The following is a 15,437-nucleotide window of genomic DNA, read 5'->3' on the forward strand; positions in this document are numbered from 1 at the left end:
CTAACCAATTGCTCTGAAGAAATATCTATAGGAGACTCTGTCTTCATTAACTACCTATAGCCTAGAAAGACTAGGCTCATAATTCAGGCACTTCACTTAGGTAGTTGAAGTTAGGTGGTCAGAATACCATCCCATGATCTGGGATGCCTCATTTGGGGCTCTTTCACGTTAGTGTATGCCTGTCTGCAGTCTAAATTGTGAATAACTTCATCAGTGTTCACTGATGCTCCAGTCCAACTCCAGCATCACAGCTGCTCCTTTACAGGAGAACAGAAGGTTAAGGTAGCATTGTTGTTTGGAGAAGGAACAAAAAAACCTATGACAGAAGCAGTACTGGCTGCAAGTGTTAAATCTGGAATAAATGCCAAATATAAGACTGCAATATTCATTACAAATCCAGGGATGAGAGTATCTCCCCATAGCTTTGGCAGTTCGGTTCAAAACTGCTTGGTAATTCAGGTTTTGATTCCTACTGCATGCTAAGTGAATAGGGTGGAAGAGTAAGTAATGTGAGAATTGTTTAAAATAGAGCATTAGTTTTTTCAGGGGAATACTATTGCATTTCATGCCTGAGGGGGCAAAACTACTCTGGTGGTAATGAAGAAAGGCTTTGAAAAAAGCTATTACTAAAAAGCATCAGTTTACTGCCTTATCCTCCCACACCTGTTTTTTCCCTTCCTTGATATTTGTATTAAATATGAAGCAATCAAAGCAGCAATCACACAACTACAGCATACAACAGACTTCTGAAAAAAACCTACAGGTGGGGTGGGGAGAATGAATATTTCCAACTCAGTGTGATACCCTATAGTTTAGTTTCCTTCATTTATAATATCAACCAAGGCTTGCAGCAGTCTATCATCTCTATGCTTGTATGGTTTGGCATTGTAAAAAAGATCAACGTAGTCACTGTACAGACTTTCTTCTGAGTCTCTCAACTGGGAGGGCTTGTTTAATTTTTCGAGGGCTTGATAGAAGTGTTCATATGGAATATTTAACTTCTCACTTGCAGTCTTCTTTGGCAGTCGCTTCTGAGCCATCTGTCTGCTAAAAGCACTTTGCAGTAAATGTAGCATAGCCTCTGATGGGATTTTATCTTCTGCTTTGTCACTGCTACTACTGGTACCTTCTGTGACTTCGGGTTTTTCACTCAGGTTCTCCTGTGTGGTATGGTCCTAGAATACAGATTAGCATAAAAAAGGTTAGGTGTCAATGGAAAACTGACTGGATTAAGATTTGCTCTGATTAGTGATTTCCATCTATGTGTGGGTAGATGCTATTTTTTCATTCAGGAGCCACTTAGCATCTAGAAAAGAAATGGACCATTATACACCAAAACAGACTATCATCAAAAGGATTATACTGTATAAAATATCAAATCTGCCCACAATGTAGGAAGTTATAAATTCAGATTCCACATTGGCAGGATACAACATGTCATTTTATAGCAGGATTTGTCCCAGTCTTAAAAGATATTTCTTGTTGTACTATGGGAGACAACTCCACAGCAGTCTGACTGAGGGAAGTATATGCAGTGGTGATGGCAACTCTGGTTGTGCCACACACCCTTGTGAAAAGGACTGAACCAATGCTTCTGTATAACTGTATTGGTTTTATGTGGCAAGGTTTTGGTAGCGAGGGGGGTTACAGGGGTGGATTCTGTAAGAAGCTGCTGGAAGCTTCCCCTGTGTTCGAGAGAGAGCGAGCCCATACCAGTCGGCTCTGAGATGGACCCGCCGCCGGCCAAGGCCGAGCCAATCAGTGATAGTGGTAACACCTCTGTGATAACATTTTTAAGAAGGAAAAAAAGTTGGGAGAGTGAGAAACAGCCGCCGGAGAGAGGAGTGAGAATATGTAAGAGAAACAAGCCTGCGGACACCAAGGTCAGTGAAGAAGGAGGGGGAGGAGATGCTCCAGGCGCCGGAGCGAAGATTCCCCTGCAGCCCGTGGTGAAGACCCTGGTGAGGCAGGCTGTCCCCCTGCAGTCCAGGGAGGTCCACGGTGGAGCAGATCTCCACCTGCAGCCCGTGGAGGACCCCACGCCGGAGCAGGTGGGTTCCCGAAGGAGGCTGTGACCCCGTGGGAACCCCGCGCTGGAGCAGGTTCCTGGCAGGACCTGCGGATCTGCGGAGAGAGGAGCCCGTGGAGCAGGTTTTCTGGCAGGACTTGTGACCCCGTGGGGGACCCGCGCTGGAGCAGTCTGCTCCTGAAGGACTGCACACCGTGGAAAGGACCCACGCTGGTGCAGTTCGTGAAGAGCTGCAGCCCGTGGGAATGGCCCACGTTGGAGAAGTTCGTGGAGGACTGACCCCGTGGGTGGGACCCCACGCTGGAGCGGGGGAAGAGTGTGATCAGCCCTCACCCTGAGGAGGTGAAGCGGCAGAAAATAACGTGTGATGACCGTAAACCCCATCCCTGTCCCCCTTGTGCCGCTGGGGGGGCTTGGTGGAGAAATCCGGGAGTGAAGTTGTGCCCGGGAAGAAGGGAGGGGTGGTGGGAAGGTGTTCTGAGATTTCGTTTTATTTCTCATTACCTTACTCTGGCTGATTTGTAATAAATTGAGTTAATTTTCCCTAAGCTGAGTCTGTTTTGCCCATGACGGTAATTAGTGAATGATCTCTCCTGTCCTTATCTCGACCTGCAAGTTTTTGTTATATTTTTCTCTCCCCTGTCCAGCTGAGGATGGGGGAGTGATAGAACGGCTTTGGTGGGCACCTGGCGTCCAGCCAGAGTCAACCCATCACAATAACTTTCTCTGTAGATGCTCTCACCTGAGAAAAGATGGTGAAGTATGGCTAACGGGTGCCCATGACATGTATCTTGGAAACTTTGGAAGACTAATGCCAGATACAGAAGTACAGAGAAGTCAGTGAGAAGAATGACCTTGTTTCAGCAGTGTCTATTATGCCTCCCATACTGACACATAGCTTCCTCATTTACACTAGGATTGTCTTTCTAACTGAATACTCATTTTATCTTTATCTGGTTTTTACTATGTCCACCAATCTTCTCCCACAGTACCTCCTGAACCCACTTTTACTTTCTTCCAATTTATTTTCTTGCACATGGCTGCCACACCTGCAGACACTTATCCAATGTATTTAAAGACCATAACCATGTCTCCTTCACTCTTCTCCTTCATAACTTGGCTGAGGAAGGTTAATCTCTCTATACTTTATGGATGTCCCAATTACTTAATGGGGAGACAAATTGATGTGATGTGATTAATAAAGTATTCCAAAGATGTTGACATAATCAAGCATTCTGAAATGTACAATACTACCATCCCATGCACCCAGAAAACCACTGTCACTCTCAGAAGTCTGGAGTATGTTTAGAGCACTCTACCTGAAAGGTAAAGAAGGAGTGACAAAGGAGTTAGCAGCAACAGATCCACCTAACCAAACCTTTTGAATCAGTCAGTCCCTGACTTTTGTCATGTCTTTCATTACTAACTTCCTTCCAAACTCCCTGGAAGCATTCCAGCAGGCAAAGCTCTTTTTGGATGTGACACTTGTTCTCACTAGAATTACATAAATTTAATGTCTCCGTCAGAGGTGTCTTCCTCCCTCCTTGTACTACTCAACTGCATTAGCTATTGAGTTCACTGTTTTAGTAGCAATATCCTCTTATCATCCCCAAACCCTTAGATGTTGGCATATGGAAACAGAGACTAATAAAAATATAAGTTGTTGACATGGACAAAATCACACTAGCCAACTCAAAAGTGGTCAGGGGCTAGATGAAATGAATACAGAATGAATATGTGTCTTCTTACTAGGAAAAAATATCATTTTCTTATGAACTGAAAAATATGTAAGGAAAAAAATTAATGTAACACTACCTCTACAAAGTCCGTCATTTTCTCCACTCCTCTTCTGTCATTTTGCACAGCATTATAGGATGTGTATACACGTGGCTGCTTCATATGTTCAGGCTGTGTAGCAGTCCCATGCAAAATCAATTTCCAATTTACAATCCTTCCTTCATTTTGTATTCTTCTGGACTAAAAGACAAGCATGGCACTAGCTTAGGTTCTCAGGACATAAGAAGAGGAAACAGGACATTTGATTGTAAAGTCAACAGAAGTGACTAAAATAAATGATAAGGCTTTCAGTATCTAAATTTAGACAATGATTTATAAGCACAAACAGAATGATACATTAGAGACAGGATATATCAGAAAGTGGGATTTGATATAATGGCTTAACTACTTCAAATATTCACATTTTGATGCAACATAACAATTAATCATGTAAGAATCAATGGAATTTTGTGATAACATAGAATGCTAAAAATAACAGAAGTAGTATTTTGTGTTATTTGTATTTCTTCACTAAGCCATTCCTTGGCAATTTCCTCACAAAAGTTACCAGTGGAATAGTAATTTGGAATAATATTCTATGGTGGTGCACAACAGCAATCTGAAACACAGCATGTGGAAGTGAGAAACAAATGCTTTGTCCATTAGTTTTGGCGGTAGTATTTAAAGAGTAGAAAGCGGAAGAGACAAGTACAGACAACACTGAAACTTTATTTTACCACCTTTTTTCAGAATTTTTTACTCAGTCATTTAGTGACTGAAGACAGCTGCTGAAGCTCTTCTTTTCTAACAGAAGCCTACACCAAAGTTTACATTCATAACCTACAGGACAACTAAATTATGAGTAACTCTGCACAGGAATCTGTGATTTCAGTCAGGGCCATTAATATGAAAACTTATTTCAGGAATCACAAAACCCTACAAGCTGAGGAAAGAGTGCATTACCTCTTGAGGACAAAAAGCTTGGTTTATTGTAAGTTTCAGGAACCTCTCACTTGAAAATGGAAAATGAGAGATAATCACAAAGAAAATGCTGCTCTTAACTTCATTCCAAAAAATGCATTATATTAATTACAAAGAGCAGGCTATCTGTAACCATGGGGTTATCTATAAGCCTGCAGTATTAATACTGCACTGTTGATAATAATATTTACTTCTACTGCCTTGTCCATCTGCTTAGTACTTGACATTATCCTCCTGTTTCCAACTTGAGGCCCATAGGCTTGGAGGCTCAGTGTCTGAGAGGACGCATTCCATTTCTGGCAGGATCTGACCCCTAATGACAAGCTTATTAACAGACAACTTCAATTAAATTCTCTAGAGATGAGTGTGCTTGATCACTCTCTCTTTCAAGAGAATGATTTTTCAGTTGCCTATCAAGCAGCTTTATTCTGGTGTCTCACTGTTGTAATCCACATCCCCAGGTGGTTTCAGTAAACTTATTTCATATCTGTAGATTTCTTGGCTTTAATCCTTAAACATTGCTCAGCAGTAATTACTCTAAGAAAGAAGTTAGGGAAAGGCATACATTAGAATAGCTCTATGAGGTCACCAGAAATTCATTAATTCAAAAGGTTTTGAGTTAATGAAATTATGCACATGCACCAAGAGAAGACTAGATCTCTTCTGTGTTCTTTTCTGCAAAAAAAACCTAATTTGCAGTTAAACATCTGTTAATTCGATTACATATTTCGCTCCATGAATCTCAGAAAACTGTATTAAGTGATTTCTTTCAGTGGCGTATAATGTGTGGGAAACACAGGCATGAAATTTTTTTGACAGGTACATGTCAGTGAAATAAGGATGGTGCTTTGCATTTATGCAAAACCCAAGAAAATCTGACCCTATCTTTCTTCTTTACTCTTCAATCCGGATGGATATTTAGTTTGAATAAAGTCTTCTTGTGGCCTGCTTGATGAGAAGACTCACTTTTCAACGTGCTTGGTAGGGGTTAGTGAACATTTTATCTGCATTAGCTTCCAAACATAGCTAGTTAACATACAGACATACTTACCACATCAGTAATTCTTAAAACCCAGGTGCCTGCTGGATTCTCTCCCCATGTGTGAACAGACATGAAGTCCCAGTTCTTAAAGCCGTTGGGAGATTTATCTCTCTCTCTCTCAGCCAGCAAGACAGTGCTGGTCCCTGTGTTGGTGCAAGATCAACAGTAGTGATTGTTCATACACGCCCACTTTTACTTTTCACACTGCTCTGCTTGCACACTACCTAGTGCATAGGTAACCTGGAAAATACACTATTGAGCAGTAGCTTGTGGAACAGGAAACATGATATTTCTGATCAGTGTTCCTTTAATTATTTTCACAGCAGTATTTAAGAGCAGAAAAACCATCACATTAGGTCACGCTAAAAAGGTACATCTTGCTTAGTATTCAATCTCGAACACAAAAAAGTAGTGGATGCACAAAAAGAAGCACAAGAAGCAGAGGTCAGACACAACCAGTCTTTTCCACTGATGAACAGTTCAGGAAACTTCTGAGATGGAAGTTTTGAAGGTAAACCAGCTCATGCAGTATTGCAAAACCAAAGCCTTATCCGGCATTCATCACTGTATTTTTTTTCTTTTCATGAGTGGATATAAATTGTTACAGCCTGCAATTCCAACAGGGTGAAAAGCTTGTGCATTGTTATTATTATTACAAAAATGTTGCAGTTCACAAAGTATTTCTGCAGCCGCAGAGATTCTACTGCACAGTAGGAAATTTGTTGTGCTTGTTTGCATATAAGGAGAGAGCAAAGGAGCTAGTTTTACATAATAAGAAGCAGAGAAGCCCCAGGGAGCCTGATCACCAGCTATAAATATATTTAAAGGTAACACCATAAACACAGAAAAGGAATGACATACATTTGGTATGGCATATACATATACATTCCTGTTTTGCAGGAAAGTGGAAAAACAGCAAGAACCAAGGGAAAAAATGTTTAACCATGAAGGAAAACTGATACTATTGTGGAGGCAGCAGCACTTGACTATTGCTACTTCAGTTAAACCCTACATAAGAAGATGAAGAACGTATTACTGTTGTCAGTCTTTCAAAAAGTGGTGTTTTTCTAAGAGGAAGCCATGCTTCCTACATATTAGTAGCAGAACAGCATCTTGGGAGGGAAATACCTCTATAAAAGCAGAATGAGAGCTACTTTTGCTGTCATCTCCATGATGTACCTAGAGAGAATCCATACATTTACTCCCAAACTAAAACTTAGCTAAGACAAAATTAAATTTGAAAATACCACCAAGAGTCAAGGGTAAAACATCTCACAGCAACATTGCTCCCACAAGACAAAAGGTAAACTCAGAAAAGGAAGAATTAAAGTTAGGCTTAAAAGGAAGCCCAGGCAAAGCAGGCTTTGGAAATATACTACATGTACAGTATCTTAACCCTCCTCTCTAGTGAGGTCCTGCAATAATAATAATTTGAACAAGGCTCTAGTGGTTTATTATCTGTGAATTACTAGATTAGCCTATATTAAAGGCTTAATCCCAGCCAGCAACTAAGCACCACACAGCCACTCGCTCACTTCCCCCCCACCCAGTGGGATGGGGAGGAGAACTGGGAAAAAAAAGTAAAACTTGTGGGTTGAGATAAAGACATTTTAATAGGACAGAAAGGAAGATGATAATAACAACAACAACAACAATAATAATAAAAGGATTGGAATATACAAAACAAACAATGCACAATGCAATTGCTCACCACTCTCAACCGATGCCCAGTCAGTTCCTGAGCAGCGATCTGTGCCCCCTCGGCCAACTACCCGCCGTTTATATACTGGGGATGACATCCCATGGTATGGAATACCCCTTTGGCCAGTTTGGCTCAGCTGTCCTGGCTGTGTCCTCTCCCAACTTCTTGTGCCCCTCCAGCCTTTCGCTGGCTGGGCCTGAGAAGCTCAAAAGTCCTTGACTTAGTATAAACACTACTTAGCAACAACTGAAAACATCAGTGTACTATCAACATTATTCTCATCTTAAATCCAAGGCATAACACTATGCCAGCTACTAGAAAGAAAATTAACTCTATCCCAGCTGAAACCAGGACAATCAGCCTGACGTTTAAACTCATACCTGAGAGCTTGTCTGTTTTTTTCTAATAATAGCAGTTGATCTAACAGATCTTACTCTTTACAAAGTTGTTTGTCATTCTCCTTTCCTTTTTTTTTTTCTCCTTACGGTGTTATTTCAGGGCATTGTCAAGATAGCTTGCCATATTCTAGCACATTTAGTATAGTTGTACTAAGGTGCCTAACAGAGACACTGTTTTTAAATACACCAATGGGGAGTAGACACAGTTACATGAAATCTAGGGAGTCAGATTTCCTCAGTTTTCCATTAGTTTGTCAAATCACAGTAAGTCTGATAAGCACTATTGAACTGTAATTTGTTGTCTGCCAGGAACTCTCAGTTTTTATAGGTCCTGTTGCCAGAATGAAAATGTATTAGAAACGGTGCCTTCATTTTCTGAAGTATGATTTTCAAACCTCTTCTCACAAAAATAACCCATAACACATGAAGGCTGAAAAGGGGTTTCAGAGAACCAGTTCTCTAGTACCCAGGATGCTTTGTCCTCACATTCTCCTGTTGGAGGTCACTAGATTTGTCTAATGACATATTTAGCTCTTTTTAAACCACTAAAGAACACAGAGGTGGTTTTTAATGAAATAAATGTTACATGCTACAGCAACACAAACAAAGCATGTCTTTGCCTCCTGTACCTGATGGAGATACCAGAGTGACATGAAGATCACCTCTACGGGAATACTCAATCGTTGCCTCAAGCTGCACATGCTCCAGAGATGCAATGGAGTTTTCTTGACCCTTGCATGCTTTTGTGGGAATTTCAACGATGACTTCCTCATTTGCTCTTAATAATCTGCCAAAATAACAGGAGTTCTTTGATTACTCACAGAGACTTTTGATTCTGGATCATTAGGTGAAGTGCAAATGACACATTTAACACCCATTTTGGAATTATGAGAAAGGAAGAAGTAAAGACAAATTCTACATTCATTGTTTTTTTGAATGGTCCAGTAAATACCATGGGAAATTCTGGAAGCACAGATAATACTGAATTGGACCAAGTGATAGGCACTGTGTAAGAAAGACTTGTGCAACACACCCTGGAAGCAAGCAAGCAAGTTTGATAATCAAGGGTTTCTGTCAACACTTCGTTGTCCCACAGAGACTACAGAAAAGCAGGCTTTGTAGGCAGCTACATCACACAACTGTGTCATACTTACACTTAACTGCCTCATTCAAATATCCAGAAGAGCTGTTATCATGGAGTTAAAATACTGCAGCAGGCACAGCCGTTTTAACCCTTTGTAGTCAATGCCATTGTAAGAAAAAAAAGCTAACATCTGTGCATTGTCTGTACAGAGAGCTACTGTGCATAGCTTTCTCTGCACAATTTCCATTACTTCTAATGAGAATGAGGTATCTAAATCTCCACTTACATAATTCTAAACTCAGAATCATGGGGTCTTTGTTTTTTATAATGTAACACAGAGCACTGCAATAAAAATACATAAACAGCAACTACTACATACATCAGTACTGGATCAACACTGTGTAGAAAGGAGAGAGCTCATAAAAGCAAATTGATAGTAAAATGGCATAAATAATAAGGTTATCAAGCAATGACACTCCAAAACACTGTAACATGTCTCTACAGACAGATTTTTGGTGCACTCACACAATATAATTTTGAGCTTTGAAACAGCTGTATTTTTTCTAGACAACAAATCCATAAGTAAACAAGTAGAGACAAAAATGGTCTAGATATCCTTGTTGATTAGCCAGCTTAGTGACTAATTATAACTTACCTGTACGTTGAGCTCAGTTTAGGCTCACTATGCTGGGAGCACTTGTGAATGTGGCTCCTAAGTCTTTTCAGTGCGCCTTTGAGACACTTGTGTTTTGTAAGAGACATGCTATGGATTTGACTAAAGCTCAATATATCACCTTGATTTCAACATATTTAGCCTGTCACGGGAGAAGAATTGCTAAGACCGATTACAGATTTTTTTTTTTAAAAACCCTGGGAGACTTTGGTATCTTTTTATTCACCTTCTGATAGCTGTCTAAATATTCATATCTTATCTGATCTGGTTCAGTCTCACAGCATCATCCATCCATATGCTGGGTGCACAAGCAGACATAATAATCTTATTCTTTGTTAAGGCTTCATGCTAGTAATTTCCATCAGTCTTACAATAAAAAAAGCAAGCAAATACTCTTTGCCTGCACCCAAGGAATACAGTAAGGCAAAAGCAAATGAAGCAGAAGAAATCTCTTAGTCTGGTTAAGAGCAATGTGTGCAGAATACTACCCTTCAGGCTTTACTAAGATAGACATAAGCTTAGTTACTGCTAATGCAAATTCTTACCTTGGTTCAAAGCTTTTGTCTTTGACAATACACTGTCTCTTTTCTGGTACACCTTTCCATCTTTTGGGATCAGCTAAATCTACCAACGCATTGGCATTGAGCAGTCCAAACCCAAATCGGCTGTTGACCATCAGTCCTGCTCCATTCTTTTTCCAACCTGGATTTCCAGCCAGTGGATCGTATTCTGAGGTCCACACTACCAAGTGCTGCATATCCCTCCACGTTAGATTTGGGCTGTTGAGAAAATGTTCCTGGTTAATTGTTTCAGGGCTATCTATCATTTTTCTCTCAATTATTAGTCTGCAACAGAACATGCTTTGAAAGCATATGGCAACCCATTATTTTAAAATATATGGCATGTGGCATACTTATCCTCACAATACTTCTCCAGGTAGACAAGATTTCTGTGTAAATGAAGAATGGGTATCTATCTAGCAAGATTAGCGTCTAATTCTTCAAAATGATTCAGGCATTTAAAGTTAATTAGCAAAACTAGTATTTCCCACATGTCTTTATGGGACCTGGACTTCGAAAATTCACTAGGTATTTCATTCTATCTGTGATTAACTCTACCCTTTAAAATATGGCCCTAAGTGTCTTGGCTTATGTCATCAAAGGAGTATGCAATAGAAAATGGAGGTGAACCTACACCATTCAAATACTAAGCCTATGCCCTAATGCATGAAATGTTTTCTGGGAAAAAGCCATTGTCCCGTCCTGTCCTGTTCTTTCTCACCCTAAGTCATACATTCTGACTACCAGCCCTACAGGACCTGAACCTACCTGCTCCCTACCTGCTCTCACAGTCAGGCTTGGGTACTGTCCATTTTATATATCTCATCATTGGCAGAAAAGGTTCTATAAATTGACTAAAGACTTAATTTAAACTCCTGCAACCCATTGTCTTCACATTATGTCCTCCTGATACACGTGCAGCCTCACTGCTTTTAAGTGCAACTGACCAAACTCAGTAAACCATTGCTGCCAATGCACAAAATGGGCTAAAATTCCTTGGTCATCATGTTTTACTTACACTGGTTCTGCTTTGCTAGGAAGGTGTTGAGGTGAGAAGTAGCTGCTTATTTTTGTCATCAGGCTGAGCAAGTCTGACTGACAAAAAGTGGAGCTGCAGCATGAGATGGTGCCACTTCAAAGTGACAACATTTCGGAGAAGATGGTGGGGTGACTGAGAGAGAGGAGTTTCAAAGGTAATTCTGTGACATCTTACTTTGCTTCCAGTGCTAGAGCAAAAATTCCTGCTGCCAGTGGTGCAGATGCAGAGGTCCCAGTGTGAGTCTCTGTACATTCATTGTGAAGATCAGCACTTGTCTGACAGAAAAAAAACACAAAAAAAAGCAGATTGCATGAATAAGCAGTTGTAAATACAGTCATATCCACACTCACAAACATAACCATGTATCCTTTACTTGGTGTGTATTAATGCATTCCTCACCAGCAGAAAAAGTGACGGATGTTTAAATCTGTTCATATTTCAATCCACTCTTTTTACTTCAACTATAATTTTTGTATCAAAACGCTTTGTGTTGGAACAAAATACTCCCACACTGAATATCTTATTTTATTCTAAGGTTTCACAATAAGTGTTTCAGGCTTACTGGTGAATCATAAAAACAGATCATTGTGTTGGGCCTAGAACATTTAAAATTACTGCTTGCTAGAAAATTACTCATAGGATTAGTATTGGTGTTCTGCTCCCTCTTCAGCAGAAGAACTATAATTTGCAATGAAACATGTGCTTTATTTGGAAATTAAATACCAAACTCATCTGCCCATGTATCTAGATCTCAGCTATGAAGAGAAGCCACTTACTTAGGAAGTACTGATCTCCTGGCTAACTTGGAATGATGTTGTTTTAATCACTGTCAATGCAGCTTCTTGTAAAATCTGCATGCACCAGGGCTGAACAGAAATTATAGGTACTTCAACATTATTTTATCACAGCAATTTTCTTCAGTACAAGTTATTTCTTGCACAGTTAATGAAGGCACACAGACTAATATGCCTGCTTGCTGAGTACCTTTTACAGGTTTGGAAGCCCTGTTGTTGCTGTCATAAGTGGGAACTTGGGGGCTGACAACCTTACAAAAGCTAATGGCAAGGTATTGACTCATATGCTCCACTAACTTCACAGGTTCTTTCTCCTTTTACTCTAAATCTCTCTTCATCCGCCCTTTCTGAAGAATGGGACCACATCAAACTTCATGCAGAGACCTCTCTCATACACAAACAGCAGACAAATTCAGCATGCTGATTTAACTGCACTTACACAACGATTTGTTTAGCCATTGCTTTACAGTAGAAGATGTTCCAGGAATACAATCACTTTTTGGATTACAAGCCCCTCAGTGTTTCAAGGCAAAAGGACTAAGCATGTAACACATAACGTAAAGCAGGCACTTGAAACCAAGCATTTAAGTGCCCGCACTTGTTATTTGCATATATAATACATTTCTATGTTTGTTCTGAATCTGGTAAAAACAACCTACAATTCTTTGGTCAGTATAATCCCCACTGCTGTATGCTGTGGCCAGAGTTGAAGAGCACTTCTCTGCATACCAGGGAGAAAGGCCTTGCTGAGAAGCACTGCTAATGGAGATAGTGTAGATACTGTCAGTGTAACCGTCACAGTCACAGTTGTCACCCTGACGGCCTCCGTTCCCAGAAGCCCATACGAAAATGGAACCTTTCCCATTTCGGCCCTAGAGAAAATGGAAATGAGTGGTTATCAAAGAGATTTCAGTCTCTATAATGTGTTCTTGACAACTGCTTCCCCCCAAAAAGCTTAATATAGCAAACATTTTCTGGTAGAAAAGGACAGTGTTCCATGAGCACTGTGGAAGACAGACAGAAAAAAACAGGTACTTGAGGTATCCTACTTCACACCCTACACTATATCTCTTAGTTTGACCGTTCAGGTACAGCACCTTTCTGCAGAATAGGTTTCTAAGTTAACAACAGAGTCTGCGTTCAACAGGTAAGTTTTCCCACATGCTGATGTTTTGGTACTGAACAATTCTAGGAAAAATGCCCATTTTTTAAAAGAAATGGCAAGTTTATCAGGGGCTAGTTCACTTGCCTTTCCTGTAATCACAGAAGTATGGGTAAGCAGTATTTATGATGTACGTGATATGACTTTTCCACCAATTTATTTTTTGTAAGGAAGCCTTTCACAGTTGGCATTCACTTGTTGAAACACGGTGACCCAGCAAGCACATCTGACTGAAAACCCTCCCTTCTCTCACAGATCTGTGGGCCAGCATCACCAGACTCCAGACTCCAGACATAACCACGTTCATTCCCTGCTCTGGTCTCCAGTGTATAATGCAGGAGCAGCAGCTAATAACTGATGCTGGCAACTGACAGCATGTAAACCATCACAGCTATTATAGAGAAAACACATATCACCCTATCCAGTCTTAAGTTGTGCTAGTCCTTCAGAAGAAAAAAAGCATGTTTCGTGTGTAGTGCAAAAGTTCATATGTTGTCCATTATTAATATATGTGCAGTCACTGGAAACAGCAGTTGAAATACTGATTTTTATCATCCTACTCAGAGGAGATTTGAAGTTATTCATGCAAGCACTAAGACATTTGCGGCACTTAAAATAAAGCACTTTTAAAAAAAATAAAGAAAAGTAAGCTGTACTCTTTGTGATAGAACTGTCAAAATGGCAAGGACAACTCACGTCAACTACAGAAAATGAGATAGTATCTTCCTTTGAGAGTAAAGGCTGCAGTCCAGAAAAGCACTGATATCTGTAAACACCTGCTTTAATTTCATTTAGAGTGCTGCCAACACCTCTTAGATGCTTAAGGCTGAGCATACACTTAAGTGCTTTGCCAGGCCAGTAATGAAGGTGCCAGGGATGAAAGCTGTTGGCAACCCCAGCTCTGGCTGACTTTAAGCAGAATGGAGACCATCCAGATCCTTCCAAAAAGAAGGCTGATGAATGGGTAAATTTTCTCCCCTTGAGAAATAAAACAAATTGTAATAAAAGAGACATTCTTCACCAAAGAACCTGCTTTTACAGAGTAAGACCACTAAACATTGGCTCCCTAATTATTGCCTTTAATTGTCCCTCTTCTCTTGCTGCCTGCCTATGGACTTAGATCTTTTTACCACCAGCCCACTCCTCTCGGTCTCCGTTCTTCCCTCAGAGTATGTTTGTTAGCTGCCAGACTCTTCTTTCTTCTTCTCTCCTTCTGTCTGCTAATGTTAACTGCCCTTTTCCCAAAATCCTTTCTCTTTGCTTCTGTCCTTCAAGCTGTCCTCCACTTGTCTCCTCTCCCATCTCTGATTCAGTCTTCCTCTCTCTATTAGTACCTGTCCGTCTTTAGATATCTTTTCACCTCACTGGCAAGAGTAAGAGTAGGTTTTTAATACATCCCTGGTAGCTCTCAGTTTGCACCCTACTTATCATCCAACCCGATCTAAAGAGGATAACATAAAAAAAAAAACTGTAAAAACATCATTTCCATTACTCTTCATCATGCATTTTTACTATCTTCATTTTAATTGGATCATGATATGCACCAATTTATAAACTAATGCAATTAACAGAATACAAACCCATCCACAGGGTGCTAAAATGCATCACTATTTCACACAGCAAAATATTCACAAAGCAGAAATATTGTATTAAATTTTATAGGCTTTCAGTGCAGAAATCCAATTACTGTTCAGTGCAAAATAAGCAGCAGAGAAGGATGGGGGTAGGGCAAGACAAAGGCAGCAAAATTAAGAATAGAAAAAGAAAGCTTACCTGTGGAGAACAGCAGCTTAAAACCAGCTTAGAAAGCTCTAATGGTGCTTTTCTAAAAGTCTTGTTCCGGCTGATAATTTCTCTGACCTGTACTATTAAAATCTATCATCTCCTCCTTTTCACATATGTTTCAGCAAAGACAGCACAAAGCATTTTCATTTCTTTCCTGATATCAACCATTTTAAAATTCTATTCTTTGCCACATTCTATTGTATCATTCTCTTAAGTATCGTACCTGTTTTATCCCATACTCAAAAGCCTTCTGTGCCAGTCTCCCAGGTCCCTCCACAGTTTTACCATCATCATTAGGGCCCCAGCTTGCGCTGTAAATATCCACATGTTCTGGATTGAAACCAATTGAACTGGCTTCAATAGCATCAGTGACTATTCCATCCAGCATTCGTATACCTTAACAGAAAAAAGG

At 40.2% G+C, this 15,437-nt stretch overlaps 1 protein-coding gene across 1 annotated transcript in view; it reads right to left on the bottom strand.

The window, feature by feature from the left end:
• Positions 1 to 812: 812 nt before the first annotated feature.
• PCSK1 (proprotein convertase subtilisin/kexin type 1) overlaps positions 813 to 15,437 on the bottom strand; it is a 29,669-nt gene continuing 15,044 nt past the window's right edge. Inside the window, exons 7-14 of the mRNA XM_075019610.1 lie at positions 15,249 to 15,421; positions 12,738 to 12,950; positions 11,459 to 11,559; positions 10,231 to 10,464; positions 8,558 to 8,715; positions 5,838 to 5,971; positions 3,845 to 4,006; positions 813 to 1,175 (exon numbers count right to left, since the gene is read on the bottom strand). Coding sequence (XP_074875711.1) covers positions 813 to 1,175; positions 3,845 to 4,006; positions 5,838 to 5,971; positions 8,558 to 8,715; positions 10,231 to 10,464; positions 11,459 to 11,559; positions 12,738 to 12,950; positions 15,249 to 15,421 — 1,538 coding nt within the window. The remainder of the gene's footprint in view (positions 1,176 to 3,844; positions 4,007 to 5,837; positions 5,972 to 8,557; positions 8,716 to 10,230; positions 10,465 to 11,458; positions 11,560 to 12,737; positions 12,951 to 15,248; positions 15,422 to 15,437) is intronic.

The sequence above is a fragment of the Buteo buteo genome, chromosome Z (assembly GCF_964188355.1).
Source record: "Buteo buteo chromosome Z, bButBut1.hap1.1, whole genome shotgun sequence".
Taxonomy (NCBI): domain Eukaryota; kingdom Metazoa; phylum Chordata; class Aves; order Accipitriformes; family Accipitridae; genus Buteo; species Buteo buteo.